At 40.9% G+C, this 21888-nt stretch overlaps 1 protein-coding gene across 2 annotated transcripts in view; it reads left to right on the top strand.

The window, feature by feature from the left end:
- The window catches only part of CADPS2 (calcium dependent secretion activator 2), a 357625-nt gene that overhangs the window by 242662 nt on the left and 93075 nt on the right, over positions 1 to 21888 (top strand). For both annotated transcript variants that reach the window (XM_044422997.1, XM_044422995.1), the window contains exons 17-18: positions 13083 to 13186; positions 18482 to 18638. In XM_044422997.1, the coding sequence (XP_044278932.1) occupies positions 13083 to 13186; positions 18482 to 18638 (261 nt within the window). The remainder of the gene's footprint in view (positions 1 to 13082; positions 13187 to 18481; positions 18639 to 21888) is intronic.

Here is a 21888-nt window from a genome sequence, read left to right as displayed (position 1 = left end):
GATAGCTTTGAGTGATATTTGTGGGAGTGGTGAAAAGGGAGCTGCTGACAGGGTTGTGCTCCCAGTTCTCCTTCTTCCTAGGAGAGGCACGGTTTCTGTAACAAGGTTTTTGTTCTTTTCAAAGCATTTTGATCCTGGTGAAAATTAAATTACAAGCTTAGGCACTGTTTGCTTTTAATAGCATCGGAACCACATCTACATTTCTTCTGCCTCCATGTCACCCTTGCCACATCTGCTGATTTCCTTAGGAATAGAGGGCATCTCAAGTAAGAAGAAAATAAATCTTCCGTAGAAGTCTATAATGATTTGTTATGAATAGAGAATATCAGGAGCTATGTGGATATGAACATACCATGCTTGATGCAATATGGTCTCTAAAGCAGAAGTTGGTGACTTTAATAGAATGAATCCCTGATTAATTCTACAGCAACTAAGCAATCTTAATTTTTAAAACATGTTTGTAGCTCTTCTAATTGGTAGACCAACTTTAAAATGTCTGAACAGTTTTTATTTTCAAGTTTTTTAAAACATTATAAGTGACAGTGATGCCAGTGTATGAGATCTAGCCAGTTATTGGTCTCTAGCCTCCATGTGACTGTTCTAAACTATCCCCAAATGCTCTGTGATTCTTCCTCTTTTAAGCCTATATCTTTATCTAGCCAAAGTTAGTGCACGTATTTTGACAAAGCAGAGAAGCATTCCATGACTTCACTTATTTTGGCATTGTTAGCAATCCAGTAAATGCCTCTGATTCTTGTCAAGAACATTCCTTGCTGCTTGCTGCCACTTGTCACATTTTCAAAGTTTTCCAGGAAAACATTGTAGCATAGAACTTCCCCAGGTTACTCACATATACCCGCATGATTTTAAAACAAATGCAAAATTCTACCCAAAATCAGTAGTCCCCTGAAATTCGTGGGGGTCACATTCCTAAAGGACCCCCGAATTGTGAAAGAGCACAAATCTGGCGCTGGCCACCAAGGTAGTGCAGGCGGGAGGCGAAGGCCGGGCCAGGCCGGGGGGTGGGCACGTGTGCCTGGTGGGGCAGGGGCAGGTGCACGCAGAGATGGTTTTCCCCAAGTGAGTCCAAACTCAGAGGAAACAATCTCCTTGTGAGTAAACCGCCACACAGCAAGGCGCCGGCTTACTCACAAGATCAGCTTGGACTCAGAGAAAAATTCCATGAAAGACTGAGGCTGTGAACGCTGAACCGCAACTTCACAAGGGTATACTGTATCTGTATTTTAAAACTGGACTAATACATGCACCATCTTGAGGGTGCTTGGGCTGATTGTTTTTATATTCAGAAGACTGCATGAAAAATTCCAGAGGTAGACTTTCCATTATAATTTAATGATATTTGACCCTTGATCTTTCCGAATCCATCTTTGCAAATTTCCCGTATGCATGTTCCTTTATCCCAGCCCAGACTTGATTGTTATCCTCTTGTGTTCTGGTTTGGTGTTTTAATTAACAGTAATTGAATCTGTGCAATTGCCACCAACCTCATTAAGTTTGATGCAGTGTGCCGAAAAAGGCTGGGGCAGAGGAGCCTTTAGAAGAGTTTGTGCAGTTGCAAAGTTTTATAAGGTTGAGATATGTCTGGGTTCTATGATAGTGAATAATCAGGATTTTAGCTTCTAGTTCCATGTTAAATTAGCACACTGTCTAAGTGAGTGAATGCAGTGGTGCAAATTCGCTGGAGGGAAAGCAGCAGTAAAGGAAAAGGCTGACATAGTGAAGGAGGAGGGGGTAGACTGTGGCCAGGAAAGGGGACAATTAGAGACTTCTGTCCAGACCAGTTGCTCAAAAGCTTGTCCCTCTTTAATGAGGGTTTAAAAGAACAACAGACCAGTGTTCAAAAAAGAATAGCTGCATGTAAATGCCCACCCAACTCACAAGGACATGTCTGAGGGACAGACAAGAGCACTATAAGCACCATTGAACTGGGGGCAGAGTAGAGCCATTTCTGCATGTGGTGAGAGGCCTACTCTGGAACTTTAAAGTTCTTGGTGTGTGTTCATTTGATGGAAAGAATAAAGGGACAACCAGGAAGTTGCTCACAGGGAAATATCTTTTTTTTTAATTTATTTTGATTTCACTCTGTAATGATCAGACATAGGATATGCGCAAGTCCTGCAAGTTTGTTGTGTTCCTACAAACAGGAATGTTTTGTGTTATTGCATGGGACTTCCAGCAGGACCTAAACTTCTTCTGCTACCTTAGCAGATTAGAAGAGGTCAATATCTTCTCATAGCTTCAGTATTTAGTGACTGAAATTTGTGACAAAGCCATTGAAGATTTACACTAGATCAGGATAATGGGCAGCATGAAGCCCAGGTGCAGACCTTCCCCCACTGGATTTAGCAGCCCCTCGTGCCCCTCCAACCTGCTGCTAAATTTGCCGCAATATTAAGTGATTCAGTGGTAGGGAAAAAACATAAGCCTTCTTACAGCAAAATCATGCCCCTAGATGCGTCCAGAAACCATGCAGATTTTTCTCAAGAGGATCACAGTGGGTATTCCTCCAGTTTAGGATGCCACCTTCTTCTGGAGCATGAATACAGGGCCAGACTTTTGCTTGTTCTGTGGGAAAAGCCACTGGGAGTAGAACGGTCTAGTGAGCCATGAGATCAGCTGAGCTGCTGCTCCCAGAAAGCCCAATTCCTGTTGCTAATTAGGTTTCCTCCTTCCTTCCCTCCCTTTCTCTTTCTGCACAATATTCTTCTACTCATTTTCCAACCAGCAAAATCCATGCGAGGACCAAGGTTCATACTTACTTAGACTCTGAATAAGGGAGTTGAGTATCATATGCCCCCCTTGTTTGCAGCAAAGGAAGGCAGGCTGGCTTCAGCTGCCAGAGCATGTGGTGTGTGGCAAAAACCCAAGACCTTCCCTTCAAACACTAGGTGGGCAGTATCTTTGGCAACTGGCAGGAGATAGCCATTCTGTGCTCTCTGCCTTCAGTTTCAAATACTATTGATCTTGGCTGCAGGCCAAAGCTCACCAAGCCAATATGCCAGCAAAGAAACAGGGGAGGAAAAATAGGGCAGGAAGGCATGTGGAAGCCTGGATGAATCCAAGAGGTCTCAGAGGAACCCTTCTGAGCAAGAACAGCTACAGATCAGGGTGCAGCCAGGGCATCACAGATAAATACAATGGGTTCTAAGGTGAGTCTCCCCCACTCCCATATCCAGTATATATGTATTTGTTGGATTTTGACTTGTAAGATGTCCAGAGATCTGCAACGTATTGGACGGGGTAAAAATACTCAAATAAATAAAATAAATGAATAAATACAATATCAGAATTACCAGGGAAAGGGCAATGACACTGTTCACCTTCTGGGAGCAAGACCTGGTACCCCCATAGGTAGCCATGACATTACCTAATAGAAGAATGAAGGGTGTATGGAAGATTCCCTAGTCTAATACTTTCTCAATTACAGAAAAGGGGGAAAGGAAGAGAAACCATAGATCCCAAGACAGTTCTACTTGTAAACACAAGAGAGCTCCTAGGTCCAGGTCTAGAACTTCCTCCTGCACCACCACCTCCTCCTGCATCATCAGGAGCCCAGAAGGATCCATTTCCTCAGGGCCCTTCTCCAGAACCTTGAATCATCTTTCCCCATCAAGCTGCTCTTCTAAATTCAGCAAATGGCAGGAAGGTCCCTGAGATCTGAAGGCAAAAGGAATGAAATTCAAAGGGATTCCTCTAAACTCCCAGTCAGAGTCTAGGGATATGGAGAAGAAAAATTAATACCTCCCAAGCCTAGGCTATTTTCCCTAGGCTTCTTATCTGCATTTCTGCCTAAAGATTTCTGCAGATTCCAGCTCTCAGGAGAAGCCCTGTCACACAGAGCTCAACAGGCAATTTAGGAGAAAATGCAGGAAAGGCAGGTTTCCCCCAAAATGCCTGCTCAGCCCATAGATCCCAAGACAGTTCTGCCAAAATCCTTCATGTTTGGAAAGTGAAATGGGCTAATCCAACAAATCAATTATCCATGCACCAGCTTGTCAATAAGTTTTATTCACTGTCCAGCAAATCTATGGATTCAGCGTACCCACATAGATGCACCCCTGCCACCATCATCCCAGCAGATGGGGAAGGGGTTCCTAAAAATTCCATAGAGGAAATGCATGGAGGCAGATGCTGCTTCAGAGTTCCAGCTAGTTAACGCTTCCTTTGAGGGTACCAGGCTGTTTGGGGTCTCTTTGAACACCATAGTGGTAGAGACAAAAGTCAAGAAATGAGCATTTCTATTGGCAAAAATGGAAGAATGCAAATTGAGGCAACAGTTCTTCTGCTCCAGTAAGAACAATTGCTCTTAAAAAGAATTTAAACCTAGATGGAATTGGTTTTCCAGGCTACTGGGAAAATTCTGCAATCATACCCCTCCTTATTCCTCCACCTCAAACACCAACGAAAGAAAGAGATAGTCCTCTTGAAGTCATGGGCAGCCCCACTCAGTTGTGATAAGGAGCAGCTAATGCATTACTTAGAAAGATGGCTATCAACCACCTTTAATCTCTGGTTAAGAGAAATCATTTCCAGGAGACATACCCTGGAGCTGGTTTCCCCATCACCACCATCACCCCAAAAAAAGCAAGATTCAAGATTCGCAAATTCAAAGAAATGCTGGAAGTTCCTAGAAGCCATAGATCACTTGTTAAGCATCAGAACAACAAAAAGACATCTACTCTGGGGTCTATTCCATTCTTTTTCTAGTCTCCAAGAAAAGTTGGAGCTTTCAGTTTGTACTGGACCACAAATAGCTCACCGAATTAATGGCCAAAAATCATTTCAGGATGGAAATGCTGAGGCATATCCAAGGTGGAAGTCCTGGCTTGCACAGACCTTTTATTAGAGACCTATTTCCATGTCCCTATCAGGGAATCTCATCCCCATTCCCATTTTTTCTGTTGCAGCCACTGCCATTCATTCTCTCCTCAGCCCACTTTTGTTTCCCAGTACCTGATGATTCTGTTGGCACACCTACAGTTGCAAGAAATACTGTTACACCTCTATCTTTATGGCAATTTCACTACAGTCACAATCCCTCCAAAGGAACCTTCAGGATATTCAAGCCATATTATCTTGCTTACAAACCTAAGAGCTCAGGAGAAATATGGGAAAATGCTATCCAATTCTAGTGTAACAGATCATAGACCTGGGCATAATTCTGGACATGGTGAAATTTAGGGTGTCCCTACAGGTCCCTAATTCCTCAGTTTCTGACAGCAAGGGGGTCTCATGGAGCTGGTCTGCTTTCTGAATATCTTGGTGTCTTGGCGGGACCTGATGCAATGGGCACACTAGGCCATTACAGTGGTTTATCCTACTCTTTCAGAACTAGATAGTACAACAGGTACCTCAAAAAATGAGAAATTCCACCAAGTTCAAACAGGAACTGGTATGGTGGAGGAGGGATAGTCTCTGGAAATACCCTCCGGGGAACATTCACCATATATACCAGCTTGTTAAGTTGGGATGCCCTAGGAGAACCTGGACCTGGACCATAACACCTGGAAAGCACAGGAGAAATATCACAGCATAAATTGTAGCTGAAAGCTGTACCCCTGGGCCTCCAGTCCTTCCCCTGTCTCTTCAAGGATTGCCATATGACACTCCAAACAGACAATACTATATGAATAGAACCTTCTTCTCTGAAAATAGGCAGATAGTTCAGACTTAGAATGTGAGGAAGAAGAAGCAGAGGAGAGGTCAAAACTCTTTACTGAAACATCAAGGTTAATGAGCTGCAAGATTAGCTGGTGATAACTAGACCACCTCTGGTTAAGGAAGAAACAGTGGAGAACAAACAACCTTATGGCACAGGCATGAACTAACTCCACAAATCAGAGGGATCATTATCTTGAAAGATGCTACCTGTTAAAAACTTTCATTTGACTCAATCTTTTTTCAAGCCAGCCTAACTCAGTAAAGAACTGCACTTAGATGCCTTTCCCCTTAATCTCCTGGAAAAGGAAAAGGGGAAAGTGGTGTTCACAATGGATACTAGGGCCAAATGTGTATATATCAACAAACAGGAGAAAGCAAAATCAGCATCCTGCTGCTTGTTTTCACTCTTATGCCCTTGGTGTAGTTTCTCTAGATGACTGCTCTGACTCCTTCAGTAAGGGAGATCTCCTCCTCCATGTCAGCATGCTTACCTAGTCCTTCTGAAGTGCTTAGATGAGTATATTGATATAGACTGGATTGTGAAGCTCATTTGGAGGTCATCAGGTATGTGTGAGTATCCCTCTTTGAAAATTGGTGGATCAGAGGTTCCATCTTCCCTGCCCCCTCGCCTTTTTGTGCTTCACCACAAACTCTTCTATGAAGATGTTCTTGTTGATATTTGGCAACATCATCAGCCATAGTTAAGGCCAGACTTTGTCTTTACTTAGATTCCTTCTCTCCCTCCCTCCCTCCCTCCCTCCGCATTCACGCACCCATGCATGCGTGTGCATACACATGTTTCTACCACTTCTCAGGCAGTCCTAGAGCCTAACCCAGCCTTCTCAGACCTGGTACACACATAATATCAAGGGTTCTTACCAGTCCTATGCAATGTCACCAATCCAGGGAATTCTCATTCAGAACCAGGTTATGGAAAGGTGACCTAAACTGTTTCACTGGTATGTAATTCTATCGCTTTTTACATTGTACTTTTAATGTAATTTAGGTCTTTTCTTTTTTAATTATCATGTCATGAATATAGAATAAAGTGGACTTAAATAAATCTATCAAAGGAAGGCAGAAGTGAGAAAATGGCTTTTGTGGTGTATGATATGAAGCCAAAATACATTTATTTTCAGTGACAACCCTTTGACAAATGTCCCTCTGATCTGCTTCAGGGGGTGCAAACACAGGGCCCACACTTCTAACACTGCAGCCCATTTTGTGTCTGTCTGTCTGCTTTTAGATTCCTGGAGAGAGGGGACTTGCTCCTTTTAGTATTACAGTGGAAGATCAGTGCACCTCAAGCAATTAAGAGTGTGATATGCTGCAGATTCTCCATATACTGTACATCCCAAATAGTTATAGTGTTGAGCCTGACCTCTTCTGGTAAGGCAGAACGTGCTAGAAGACGTGTTTTTCTGTTGTATGACCTTGCTTTTGGGAGAGATCTTGTTTTGTTACATCCAAACAATGCATCTGGCACTATCAGAGTTAGATTCACACTGGCTGCTGGCCAATAACGCTGCTTGTCACTTGGCCTTGTATCTGCTCCCTTCCAAGGCGAGCTGAAAGTGATCAAATGCCCTAGCCCTAACCTGAAGAAAATAAAAATATTAGCCAGTTAGAACTCAACTCAGACTTGGGCTGGGGAACAGCACTGAGTTGATTGGGCCAGATCTAGGGGTCCACTTGTTGTCATCCACACGTTCCCTAGCAATGGAAAGGGTGTAAGGAACAGTTCTCTGCTTATGATTACTGATTTTTTCTTTATTAAATGAGGAGATTTCAAGAAATTTCTGTTTGCTTTCTCACTTGGATGCTCATCACCCCTTGGTCTCAGAGAACTGTTTGTCCCTTAGCATGACACCCTTCCTTCATGGGACCTGTGTTTGTGCAGCAGAGGAAACTTATGGGACCAAGGGGGAGGATCCTGTTGGGGGTCAATTAGTATACTGATGGGTAGAGAAAGAGAAGTCATTGGGTATGGGGTAGACAGGTAAGGGGATCATGGCCCAGGCAGTTAACGACTGTTGTTTGTTTCAGCCCTCTTCACAACTGCAGGATTGGCAGTTGCCCTGTCAGCCTGACCTTAGGCCTCTGAATGCTGCTTTTAAGTGCTTCATAGGACCTCCCTCATCCATGGCTTAATTATGGGTGAGGAGCCCAATCTGACATATATCAGCAAGACTTTGGTGGGTGCCCAGGGAAGAATCAGCCTCTCCCAGTTCTTCCCACCAAGGTACTTGGGATCGCATTAAGGAAAACTGGAGGGCCAAGGAAATGGGTGGAGGGTGCCATGATCTACCCTCCTCTCCAGGCTCCCTGTCCATCTGGCTGCTAGTCTAGGGTGTGCTCATCTTTTGCTGTGCCAACAGGACAGATTGGGTATTTTGCTGCTCTACCATTCACCTCATGACTGATTGGTCTCTTTATCTGAGCTAACAGAGATCATCTTAATTGTAATGTTGAGCTGCTGGTCCTGGGGAATGTTAACATCAATGTGAAGAGTACTCTGACTGGGCAGCTCAGTATTTCGTTCATTCCATGATTACCATGGGATTGTCTCAACATGTTGACTTAACACATCCAGATTTTTTTTTTCAGGGACAGTGATCTGAAGGTTGGGTACTTTGAATCATTCCTTGAATCAGTCCAATCAGCTCATTGCCTGGTGAGATTTAGACTAAAAGTGACTTTTGTCCTCTACAAGGATGGGGAATCAATTAAGATCCATCCTCAGAGGCTGATGGATCCAGATGGTTTCCAGTGAGCTCTTGGGGAATTTCCAGCTAGTGCTCCTGTCAAATCCCTGGTCAGCCTCTGGGACACAGAGGTGATGCAGGAGTTTGGCATTATCACTTCTTAGCACTCTCTTTGTAGTGAAGTTCATATGGCTTCATGGGATACTCCAGATCTGTAAGTGATGAAGCAAAACAGGAGACAGCTTAAGTGCAGATGGAGAATAACTCATAGCAGATACAGTCAAGCTCTTATATGTGCCTAGAGGCAGTGAGAGCAGCAGTGAAACAATACCTCACTGCCTTTATTCAGTTTTAGCTTTGCTGCTCAGCAGAGCTCTCATCCAGCATCATCCAGGCCCTGCTACATGCTGGCCCCATGAACATCTTAGAGCCAGCTGCAGTACATTTGCTAAGGACTTCCAATATAACATCTCTTGCACCAATTTATATTTAAGACTCCAGTGTTACCACAATAGAATCAGGAGTGATACCCAGAACAGTCTGCTCAAGTGTTCTTGGATAAGATTTAGTTAGTACAGCTTGAGGATGCTGGCAAAGTGCACAAATTTGTGCAACCATGCCCATACAGAAAATTGGCTCAGGGAGATAATTAATGCCTCTTTATGAAAGCGAGTGGTCCCAAACATGTGGTGCTGAGGCCAATACTGAAGAAGACTTCTCTGGACCAGAAAATTTCAGTAATTGGCAAATACACCCTTCCTGGGCAAGGTTCCTAAGGGGGTGCTGGCCGGTCAGCTCCAGGCACTCTTGAATGAGAATGATTGTGTGGATCCATTTCAGATGCAGCTTAGGCTGGCCTTTAGCATGGAAACAGTTTTGGCCTTCTTGTATGATGACCTGTGCTTAGAAAGAAACCAGGGAAGTGTTACCCTGTTGGTAATCCTGAATTTCTCACTTTTCAGTACCATTGACATGGTATCCTTCTGGGGAAACTGGCTGAGTTGGAAGTATGGGTTAAGCACTGCAGTAGTTCCACTCCTACATAGACATCCGGCTGCAAGAAGTGATGCAGGGGGGATACTGCTCATCCCCTTGAGCTCTCCAGTATGACGTTCCTTGAGTCTTGTGCCCCATGGTGTTTCTCATCTGTATGAAACTTCTGGGTAGCATCATCCAGAGTTTTGGTGTGCAGTGACATCAGCATGCTGATGATACACAGTTCTATTTCTCCTTTTCATCTTCAGCAGGTGAAGCTATAGCAATGAACTAGATGAAAGTTAACAAATGGAAGCTCAATCTAGACAAGACTGAGATGCGTTCGGTAGATTATTCCTCTGACCAAATGAATGGTTTTTAGGATGTTTTGGATGAGGTGGAACTCCCCTTAAAGGAGCAGGTTCATAGTTTGGATGTGCATGGAATGCCTTCTAGAAGCTTTCGGCAGGGATAGCCTGGTTTCAGTAATCTACACTTTAGTAATGTCTAAGTAGATTTTAGGGGGCAGCTCTTGAAGACTGTAAAGACTGTGCAAAATCTGATAGCTAGTTTAATAACAGCGACCAGAAAGTCTGAACACATAACACCGATTCTGACCCACTTGTATTGGCTACCTACGTGCTTCTGATCCCAACTCAAAAGGTGCTGGTTTTAATCTAAAAATCAAAAAACAACCCTACACAGCTTGGAACCACAATGCTTGACAGAATGCCTCTTCCAACCACAATGTACCTGGACATTATGATCCTTGTCTGATAGCATGTCCCCTGACTTATCTTTCAGCATTCCCAGCCTAGATTTGAATTCCCCTTTGTTTTCTTGGATCTTCTAAAAGAGATCTCTTATTCTTCCGCTTTTGTTGTTCTCTTTTATATCTCTTTGCACTGGACATTGTAACAATTCTTGTTATCTCTACATGATAGTCACTGAAAAGTTGCATTCAGGATTTTGACCCTATTTCTGTCACCTTTTGCTTTTGTTTCTTGCTTTTCCCTTGCAAACTTAAGTATTTCTTCTGTCATCAATCTAGTCTTTTTTTTCCCTTTTTGCTAAAGGAATTGACTTTTAGTGTTCTTCCGTAATAACATCTCTGGCTTCAGTCCACAGTTCTTCCTCACAGTCAGTTAAGTTCAATAATGAAACTCTGTTTTTTATGTGTACTTTTAAATTCTCAGGAATTTTATTTAAGTTGTAGTGTGGCACTGTGCTTCTGTTAATGAACCTTTTCAGCTTTGCTCTGCCTTTTGATTTCATAGTTCATAGTCACTACTGCAGTTGCTCCTGGTCTTGTTTTGGCAATGAGAATAAAACCTCTCCACCTTTTACATCTAATATAGTCTTTTTGACTTCTGTGTTGGCTTTCTGCTGCTTGAAGTAGATATTTGTGCTGTACAAATCGCTGGCTTCACAAAATTCTATGAGTCATTGGAGTGTTGAGTTTTGGTGCAATGTCAGAGGCAAGAAGAGAAGTACAGCTCCACTTTAGCTTAAAACCAAGAGCTTCCTACATATAGCTAATGTATGAATAGATCTAGAGTATGCTGCACAACAGCTGAAGAGTAGCAGATTTAGCAGGCCAGACAATGGAGAAGTAGAACACCGGAGGCAAGGTGATACCGGAGGAAAGGTTGGCGCAGTCCCAAGACCTGGGAAAAGACAGGAAAAAATAGGGGAGATGGAATATCACAGGCTGCTTCAGTGTGATCTGATCAGACTTTATCTTGCAGATCTCTAGTACAGTAATAGTTCGCTTTTTGTGGTTCTGTTCCTGTGCTGTCAACAGAGCCATCCCTGTAATAAAATATGACTGGGTATGCTCAAGTTCATATATTTAAAACAAGAATAGGATTGCTTTTACATTCTGAGTAAGGCAGACTACAAATATTTAAAAGAGTTCGTACGGATTGTGTCCAGTTAGTTATGTTAACAGACACATTCACAAGTTATATTAAATCTGTGTGTTCATGCTGTGTGTGCACATGGTCAGGGGTAGATTCTTTGTATGTTCATAATAACTAATGCACATGGAGTAGAATCCTATTGCATCCAGCTGCAAATGCATTGAATGATTGGTGAGATTGTTGTCTGTGCTGATGAATATATAACATTGTTATATAAACCCATAAAATATACAATGAGTTGTGGTGCTGAGATGCTGCCATAGCCCTTTTTGTGATGCTATCTTTAAAAATCTGTATATTTAAGACTGGCCTACTATTACTGATAATCGTTTGTGTAGAATGAATAACTTTTTCAGAAAGCCCAATTCTATGTAAACTTCACTGAACAAAGCAGAACTTACTACTGTGCAAATCAGAGTAGCAACAGTATGTCTTTACCAGTCACATAAATTCAAAACAAACAAACAAACAAATCTTCCCATGTAATCCAGATTAAAAATTCCTTATTCCAGCAGCAACATTCATTTGAAGGAATGCACTTTATTTGGCAAACGGTTGGACTGCAAGGCGATCAAACCGGTCAGTCCTAGAGGAGATCAATCCTGACTGCTCTTTAGAAGGCCAGATACTGAAGGTGAAACTCAAATACTTTGGCCACCTAATGAGAAGGAAGGATTCACAGGAGAAGAGCCTGATGCTGGGAACAATAGATGGCAAAAGAAGAAGGGGACGGCAGAGAATGAGGTGGCTAGATGGAGTCACTGAAGCAGTTGGTGTGAGCTTAAGTGGACTCCGGGGGATGGTGGAGGACAGGAAGACCTGGAGGAATGTTGTCCATGGGGTCGCGATGGGTCGGACACGACTTCGCGGCTAACAACGACAACAAGAACAATGAGACTATCATCCAAAAATCCTTGTAAGAACTCATGTACACTTCATTATGTGTACTGAGCTACTGTCTGCACATGATATGCAAGATGTTGAGAGCATTTTACAAACAGCATTACTATTTCTGCTTACTCAGAAGCATATTGAAAAGAAGAGGTCCATATCTTTCAAGGACATCTTTCTCTCTGTGCCTTTTCTTGCCTTTTTTCCAACCAGATTTTGTACTAGGTTATGTCTTTTAAAAGTAAAAGCGCTTCTCCCATTGAGATCCACTTTTATTTCATACTTGGCCCCCTTTTTACTGCCATAGTGGAAGAACCTTCTGTTTCAAATAATTTTTCAGCAATGGAGTATACAAAGGCTGGAAAGGGATGGTTAACTGTACAGTACCAATGCCCATTTCCAACTTCTAGATCAGTCTAAACCTAGGCTTATTTCCAGACCATACCTATTTGAAATTAACCTCCCTGCAAACCATGGATTCTGCCTACTGAGCACAATTATTCACTTAACATGAACAACTTCATGGGCATTGTTTGATAAAAGGGAAAACAAGCCACTAGCCTCTGCTTTCATTGCACACTGACCTTGGAGAGGATTAGAACTTGCTTGTTGCAGAAGCTGAGCATCTGATGTGCCACTGCAGATGCAGCTGTTAGTTCTCTCATTTTAAATCAGAAAGGATTCCTGGTGCCCTTTGGTTTCATGGCAGGTAAAATATTTTACGCACCTGTACAATGTGGTCAAAGCAGCAGTACCGTTATTTGCATTAAAAGCATACCTGAAGTACTGGGTGATGTCAACCTTTTGAAATTATCTAGTTTTATGTCATTTCGGTTCTCAGAAACATTTCCCATTCCCCCATTTCCTAGCTGCAATCATCCTAGTTGTGTATTCCTTTTCACTGCAGAGACACTGAATCAAGCACCTCCTTCTGTAAAGCTGGAAGAGGTTATTCATTTAGCGGAGCTCTGCATTGAAGTCCTGCAGCAGAATGAAGAGCACCATTCAGAGGTGAGGATAACGGCATTAGCTGTACAATAATGCTTGATAGCCACCCTGTACAGCCTCAGTGTGAAGCAATTCTGTCCAGAAACATTACAGCTACAGCCTCTGACATATGTTAAAGGCAATTCACATTTGCAGAGCTGTAATAGTTTTGAAGGTTATGAAAAGTGAAGTGAAATAAAGCTCTGCTTGGATTTTCCCTTGAATACGCTTCAGGTTTGAACATTTGAAATTAAAAAAATAAAAATAAAAACCAGATTAAATGGAAGGCAGAGGCAGAAATGCTTCTGGCCATCAGTGTGAAATCATATGAAGAACACAGCACAAACAATCCATCCAACTTCTCATCTCTGATTAAAAATGAGAAAGAAACAGCAAAATAGTCCAATACTAGGTGTAAATATGGCAACCATGTTTAATATTGTTGTTCTAAGTAGGACATGTAATCTGTTCTTTTAAAAAGGCATACAATCCAAGTGGATCTTTCTTAAAGAATATATTTCTAAACTGTTTCCACCGAAGGCATATAAGACAGTTTCTTTTACAAGAATTAAAAATTTCCTTTTATTTTACAAAATGAACAAATGAATTTTATACCTGTGCATTAATGTTGTTGTTGGCAATCTAAAAGTTTGATCAACTAGCTCTCAGTGATGCATAGAGCTAGTTGGAAGGAAGTTCATATTTTTAAAATAAAAACCTTTATAATTTTTTCTGGGAAAGCATACAAAATAGTAAGCTAAGATGTAGCGTCTATAAATATGATCATTCAAAACATCTGCTTTTATCTCACACTGTCGATTCTAGATTTTAGCTTACATCTGTCATGTGTGAACTTGTTATGGATATTTTATTTTATACTGAAGAAACAGCTGCTTCAGTAATTTGAAATGAATTCCCGAGAGGCATTATTCTGCACTAGTATTGCCACTGTGTTATGCTGTAAATAATTACTTAATAAAATGTATATATGAATTTTATCTTCTGAAAATATGCATTAAAAGAAAACTTTTTAAACAAAAGAAGGTCACCATAAATTCCAGAAATTATTGTTACTGAAATACATTTTTTTATTCTTAATGTGCAATTAATTTTATTACATACTACCCCTTCTACAAAGAATAAAAAATCAATAGACTATAATATATGGCTATTTATTTCTAATGTTTTAACCTGTCAGTGCATAATTCTGACAAATACTTTTCTAAAAAAACCTACATCACAATACTTGGAAGTAAGCTTACACCATTAGAGAGAATGTGATTCTTGTACAATAGTAGAAAAAGTGTGCCTCTAATTTGCTGTTTTAACAATTTAACTTTTCCCCCCTGTTCCACAATACTTTCAAAATTATGGATTCCCCCAGGGAAAAGAGGTATGTAGCTCATCCCCACCAAGGAAGGCCATTTTTTTCATGGTTCCATGCATGGAATTGTTAAGCTCTTTTGATCGTGTGGCATCAATTCCATTCACTCATCATTTTCTTTTTCTATATTTATCCTTTCTTCAAAACTAGCTGCTAATATTGCTAACTCTTTAGTGCGATTCCATGGATCAACAGTTAGCCTTAGCTCTGAGGGACATGATCTGGCTTCAGGTCCCTCCTCTAAAGTAGTACTCCTGAATAGCCTTTAGCAAGTCACAACGTTCTGTGAGATCAAAGCAATACGCACAGCAGACTGGCACTTCTCAGGGAAAATGCTGAGCTAGGTTGGAGTTCTGTGTCTCATACACAGTGCTAAATGCTTTGCTGGAGCCAAGAGGCAACTCCACTCATTGAATATTCCAGCATGGCTGCAGATGTCAGCTGGGCAGTGTGAGGGAATCTGTTCTGAGAGATCCCTGAGGGGGAGCTGTAAGGAAAGGACAAAAGCCTGGTGCCACCTCAGCCAGAGCATTAGCAAAGCCAAACAACTGTGGAGCATTTTAGTGCCATAATTTATATAGTGCATGTAGCAACTGTTGCTATATAGTGCGATATAAATTACAGATAGCAGCCAAGCAATCTAACAGATCAGCCTTTAATCTCATACAGTAACTTTCTCTTTTCTTCCTAGAATGCATGTGATAAATCACTAATTGCATTCATCTTGGTGTCTTGTTATAGTCTTATTGATGGAACAATATTGTGTCTATGGTATTTGTCTAATTTTATCACGTTGTCCCTCAGCACCAATGGGTCAAGAGTTTTTCTCCAATTCAAGGGAATTTCTTCTCACTAATGTTTGTTTTACAAAGTTGTATGGAAACAAGGATGAAATATACTGGCTCCTGTACTACATTTTAATTGCATATATGTTCAAAAGAGGATTTGTAGTAATGAATACATTTCCTCACTTCTTTCCCCCAAGTAACTGGAGGAAGACTAAAGGAAGCTGTGCTAACACATGTGTGCCCCTTTTCCTGCACCCGCAAAGTCATTCAAATTAACTGGGCGGGGGGTTGTTCTAAACATTTATTTTAATGTATTTCCATTTCAAAGAACTTTGTATATTTTTGGTTAGACAGAGGAGGAATTGTCTTAAATACTTTCATATGGGAGCAGTCATACTTGACTTTGGTAGTGTATTTTCAAATGATTATAAGAACTCATGGTATTCTCAGAAAAATCATTTCCAGTGGTTAGCAGTATACCTTTTTAATCTACAGTTAGATTTTCCATGTCCTCCCACAAATTTGACAAATAATATTGTAAGAGTGTGAGCATGTGACACCTATGAATACATTTGAAATACTCATTAATTTTGGACATTTTGTTGCTTTGTTTAAATGATACTGCCTTTCATTAAAATATGGATTTAAAAGCACAGGAAAACAAAAAAAAAAAAATTCTGCCTGGTACCAGAAGGGTAAAAGTATTGGTGCTAGTTCAGTTGCTTCAGTGAGGGAGGAAATTCCAAAAATGAGGCATCGCCACAGAGAAAGTCAGACTAGACTGGGATTCAGGAGATCTGAGTTCTATTCCCCACTGGGCCATGAACATCACTGGGTGACTTTGGGCCATTCATGGACCCGTTGCCTAACCTACTCACATGGCTGTTGTGAAAAAAGCAGGGGGAAAGGTGGGGTATAAATGAAATAAATAAAAAGGCTTCAGTGATAGCTCTGCCTAATTGACCACTTGTTGGCAAAGCTGGCTGTATGAACAGAATGCTGGATTAGATGGGCACTTGGTTTGATCTAGCCCTAATCTCTTCTTGTGCTCTTATGTTCAAATACAAAGTCATGAAGAAATTTAACACCTGTGTTTCATTACTAGGTGAGTGCAGTTGTTCTTCCAAAGTTAATCAATGCAGGCCAATTCCAGATAAAATTATTGTGATGTAATTGGGTATAAATTGTAAGCTTTGCCATTACAGTCAAAATATAATAATTTACCCTTATAAATAATTGTAAATATTTTTATTTACATCTTTGTCTCTCAATTTCTTATGCATTTATTATTTATACTGCTCCATTTCTAGGCAGATTCCATAGTGGTGAACAGTCAAAAGATAGAACAGATAAAAGAATAAAAGCAATAAAAGAATAAAACAGGTAAAGGAATAAAAACAATATGTCAAATATGTGGCTTTTCAGCAAGAAAGGCTTCTTATAACAAAGACATCACAAGCAACAAAATATTGGTGCTTGCCACTCTAGAAGAGGCAGGTAGTCTCATAGAAATGGGGCCAACACATTCTGCTGGTGAACCCCAGTTGGGCCATAGGTTCATGTGGAACTTACAGGAGAATGTCCTCCAGTGACTTCACTTACCAAGCAGTTTCATGGTGTCCTGGACCCAAGCTGTTCAGGGCTTTGTATGCCAGCACTAGAACTATAAACCTGGCCCATTAACAAATAGGGTGCCAATGTAGTTCCTTCATTAAAAGAGTTGCATGCTGATTTCTGGTATGTCGATAGACAGAACAATATAAAGAGCTTCTACATTCTGAACTGACATCAATATTCTGGTCTATCGAGCAGTATTCTGATCCATTGATAGCTTTCCAATGTCTTAGGCAGAGTTTCCAGTCTATTAACTTAAGATTGTTTACATGAGAGACTTCTTTCAGCAGAACAGAGTGGGAAGCCATTTTCACCTGTGCCCCTGTAGTTCTTGGCACCTTCACCCAGATTTGCTCTGGTGGGTTGAAGGACACTTTGGGACAGCATAAGAAGTGAACTAGGGATTGCTTGGGATAAGAGAATTGATGAAAATCACTTCTCTCCTCATTCTGTTGACCTTTGCTGGATCAAAGAGCCTTCTTATCAAAGAGGGATATGATTGGAAGCAGGATTGGAAGTTAAAGGAATTCATAGTTCGTGTCAGGTGATTAAGCACATAATACTTTACATGCTGGTTGGAGAACCCTGGGAGCTTGTAGGACTTTTTCAATCCCAAGCATTCATAAGATTGTGCTATTACACGATTCAATCTGCATCCATTTGTACAAGTGAAAAAACACAAGTGCTTAAGAACAAAATTATTTCCTTTTTTTTTTAGCCAATTTTGTGACTGGCTTCAATTCAAAGAATCAGGTTATTTTTTCCAAACAGGAGGGGAATACCTCTTTTAAGGCACCTCTGCTATCTGCAAATATAGGACTTGATCCTTTTACAATGATTATAAGCCCCCAAAACCAATGGGTTACCGTCATTCAGAGAAGAAGCAGAGGTGATATCTCCATCCTCCTGCCCTGCATTTTTGCTAGACATGCTTTTTGTCCATCATCAAGCTGAAACACTTCAAAGAGGGATGGCGTGAGACTGAAGAGGCCTTAGGACCACTCTCATCATGGCCTTACAAGCTCCCGCCCCCTACCCCACCCACTGACCCCTCTCAAAAGTTGCATACCTAACCTCGGGGAGGAAGCCAATGCAATTCTTTTCATGTCAGCTGTGAGGGGGAGTGCAATTCCTAATGCAGAGGTTGGAGCACTATCTCAGATCTTGGAGCTGGGAATCTGAAATACCTTATTGTACCTCAGGTACTGCCTAGGGGTCATATTTCTTCTTTGATTCTATCTAGAATCTACTCCTCAATTAATCAGGGGTACAATTTTAGACAATAAAACTGTGTTAATCAATGAAGCATTGCTGCTGCAATTGAAATGTTTATACACTTCATTATTTGCACAAGTTTGCAAAATTCAGCTTTTCCTATTTCAAAATTTTAAGCAGAATACAACTTGCCATAACTAATTTAATGTTAATTTTCATTTATTTCATCATATTTTGCATTCATGCATGAAGGAAAATGTAAATTGGATTTCTTCTCTGACTTTTGTGTTTTAAAATTGTGTCTTAATTATGATGCAGGCATTTGCGTGGTGGCCGGACTTGCTGGCTGAACATGGAGAGAAATTTTGGGCTCTTTTTACGGTTGACATGGATTCAGCACTAGAGGCACAGGTGCAAGACTCCTGGGATAGTTTCCCTCTTTTCCAGTTACTAAATAACTTCCTGAGAAATGACCGTAAGCTCTTTAAGTGTTTGGTTATTGTGTTAGCTGTTATTATTTTTGCTTTTCCACTGTTGTCCAGACTAGGTTAAATCAGAAATTCATATACATACTTCTTTTCATCCTGCCTTTCTATGTAGTCATTAAGATTTTGATCCTATATACTTTTGCACAGGACTAAGCCCTGTTGGACTCAATGGGACTTACTGCAGAGTGCCCATGTGTAAGCTTAGACTGGAAGGCAGCTAGCAATCATTTATGTAAAGGTGATTTTAAAATTCCTTGTCACATTACAGTCATTATTGTAAATTAGAAAAGGCCTTCTTTGCAGGCATCTCTACAGACTGGTTTTAGCAAATTTACCGTTGAATAGAATCCCATAATTCCTGAGTGAAATTTGTCATATAATGACCCTTGCTCTGATTTCTTCTATATACTACAGAAAAGGTCAATGTTCCCTGGCGGAGGGCTTAATCTCTTCCTGCCATAGAAATCCATTTCTGATTATTCCAGATGATCAATTCAGCAGCCAGCCTTCCTTGACATAAACTTTTTTGAGCCTTACTTCTCTGTCAAGCTTGTTTCCATTTCAGTTCATTTCCAAATGAATATTTAGGCTTAGCTTCTGTGTATCATGCCTATATGCATACATCTGTTTCTTGGCTAAGATCTGTCAAACTCTCTAATTAGCCATAAAATTAGAGCCATAGAGCCATAGAATTAATAGTAACTGCGAAATTATGATTACCAAATTCAGAAGAAGAAAGGACTGTAAACCATGGTTAGGTTGAAATTTTTTTTTTTTAGGTTGAAATTTTTTATTTAAATAAAAACATACTATAAACCATGGTTAGGGGTTACCTTGAGGTGACAACCATAGTTTCCCAGTTTGGATGGACTGGAAACCTATGGTTACTCTGAGATTTCTAGGCATAGAGACCAGGAAGCTATTAGGGAGAAGAGAGCTTCCTTCAAAAATTGGAAGGCTTGCCCAAATGAAAAGATCAGACAGGACTGTAAGTTTGCATAAAGGAGATGGAAGCAGTCAATCAGAAAAGCAAAGAAACAGTTGAAAAGCACATTGCTAACAATAGCAAGAGTTACAATAAAGAATTATCTAAAGAATTCTTTCAAAAGAAAGAAAGCAGCTAAGAAAACAGTTGAGTCATTGGATGATAATGGAATTAAAGGAGCATGAAGTGGGGACAAGGAGATTGCAGAGAAAGTGGATGAATTCTTTTCATCAAGCTTCACAGTAAAGATGAAGAGCAGATACCTGTCCCCTGAGGTTTGGATTATGAAAGGAAGTATGAGGAATTAAGGCAGACAGTAGTGACAAAAGAATAAACTCTCAATCTTATTGACAAACTGAAAATCAGCAAGTCATCCAGTCCAGTTGGTATCCATCCTAGAAGTATCAAAGAATGCAAGCATGAAATTGATGACTTTTTTACCAAAATATTTAACTTGTCCCTAAAATTAGCCAGGGCACCAGAGGATTGGAGAATGGTCAATGTAATACCAATTTGTTTAAAGGGATTGGGAAGTGGGGGGATCCAGGAAATTACAGGTTTAGTTTAACCTCTCTTCTGAGTAAACCGCTTGCCAGCATTTTGAAAGATAGGATCAGTAAGCACATAGAGGGACAAGCCCTGCTGGAAATAATTATCATGGCTTCCACCAGGAGTAGTCTTGTCTCACTAATCTATTGGAGTTCCTTGACAGTGTCAGCAAGCTTGTGGAAAGTGTCAATAAGCTTTTCTAAGCAGTAGACATTGTTTACTTGGACTTCTGAAAAGCTTCTGACAAAGCTCCTCACCAAATGCTCCTGAGCAAACTAGGTTGTCAAGGATTAAAAGTGGGGGATCCTCTTACGGATCATTACCTGGTTATAGAAGAGAAGACAAAAGGTAAGAATAAATAGCAATTTCTCCCAATGGAGAAATGTCACCTGTGGAGTCTCACAAGGATCTGTATTAGGACCAGTGCTTTTCAACCTATTCATAAATGAGCTAGAATTAGGAGTACATAGTAAAATGGCCACATTTCCGGTTAGCAGTAATTTTTTTAATGTGGTTAAAGCCAAAAGGGATTGTGAGGAGCTCCAAAGGGGTCTCTCCAAGCTGAGAGAATGAGCATCTAAAAGACAAATGCAGTTCAATATAAGCATATATAGAGTACTACAATTTGGGGCCCAAAAAAATCCCAACTTCATGTAAACACTAAGGGGATATGATCTAGCAGTGATTGAGCAAGAAGGGATCTTAACTACCCTAAGATCAGCTAATGTCAGCCAGCGATCAGCTGCTGTGAAGAAGGCAAAATCCATGCTAGGCATAATTAGGAACAGAACAGAAAATCAAACTGCCAAAATCTTGCTTCCCTGATGCAAACACACTTGGAATATTGTGTTCAGTTCAGGTCAGCCTATCTGAAAAAAATTTGGAAAACGTACAGAGAAGGGGAAAAAATGATCTGGTGGCTGGAGCAGTTCTCCCATGAGGAGTAGTTACAACAACTGGGACTGTTCAGCTTAGAAAAAAGGTGAGGAAGGGGTAACATGACAAAGGTCTTTAAAATAATGTATAGTGTGAAGAAAGCACAGAGGGATACATTTTTGCCCTCTCCCATAACACTAAAACCTGGGGTCATCCCATGAAGCTGATTGGTGGGAGGTTTAGGATGGATAAAAGGAAGTAATTCTTCACTCTGCATATATTTAAACTATGGAATTTGCTGCCACTGGAGGTTAGATGGCCGCCAATCTGGATAGCTTTAAAAAGGGATTGGACAGATTCATGAGGGATGTGGATATCAATGGCTACTAGCCTTGCTGGCTATGTGCCACCTCCTTTCCAGAGGTGGGCATGCCTGCATATGCCGGTTGCTGAGCAGTTTGGCAGGAAGTGGTCTTGCCCCCATCCTGCTCGAAGGATCCTGTGGGCAGCTCATTTGCCACTGTGCGTACAGAGTGCTGGACTAGATGGACCTTCACCCTGATCTAGCATGGCTTTTCTTATTCCTTATGTTCTTAATTGCACTGCATGGGGAAGAGAGAAGGGACTGTTTGTGTAGGCAGAAGGCATGGGCATATCTCAGCTGTTTAAGCCATGATACGATCACCCAAATATGGTGATTGGGAAAGCTCCTGCTATGCTTGTTTTATTCAGCCACAGTCTAAGAACAGCAAATGCAATGTCACACAAATAGCTCATAACTGTGAATGTTGCCTGAAGGCAAAAACATAACCTGTTATGGCATATTT

Source organism: Varanus komodoensis, unplaced genomic scaffold (assembly GCF_004798865.1).
Source record: "Varanus komodoensis strain SLA01 unplaced genomic scaffold, ASM479886v1 scaffold13_1, whole genome shotgun sequence".
Classification (NCBI taxonomy): Eukaryota; Metazoa; Chordata; class Lepidosauria; order Squamata; family Varanidae; genus Varanus; species Varanus komodoensis.
This window is presented reverse-complemented; position numbering and strand designations above follow the sequence as displayed.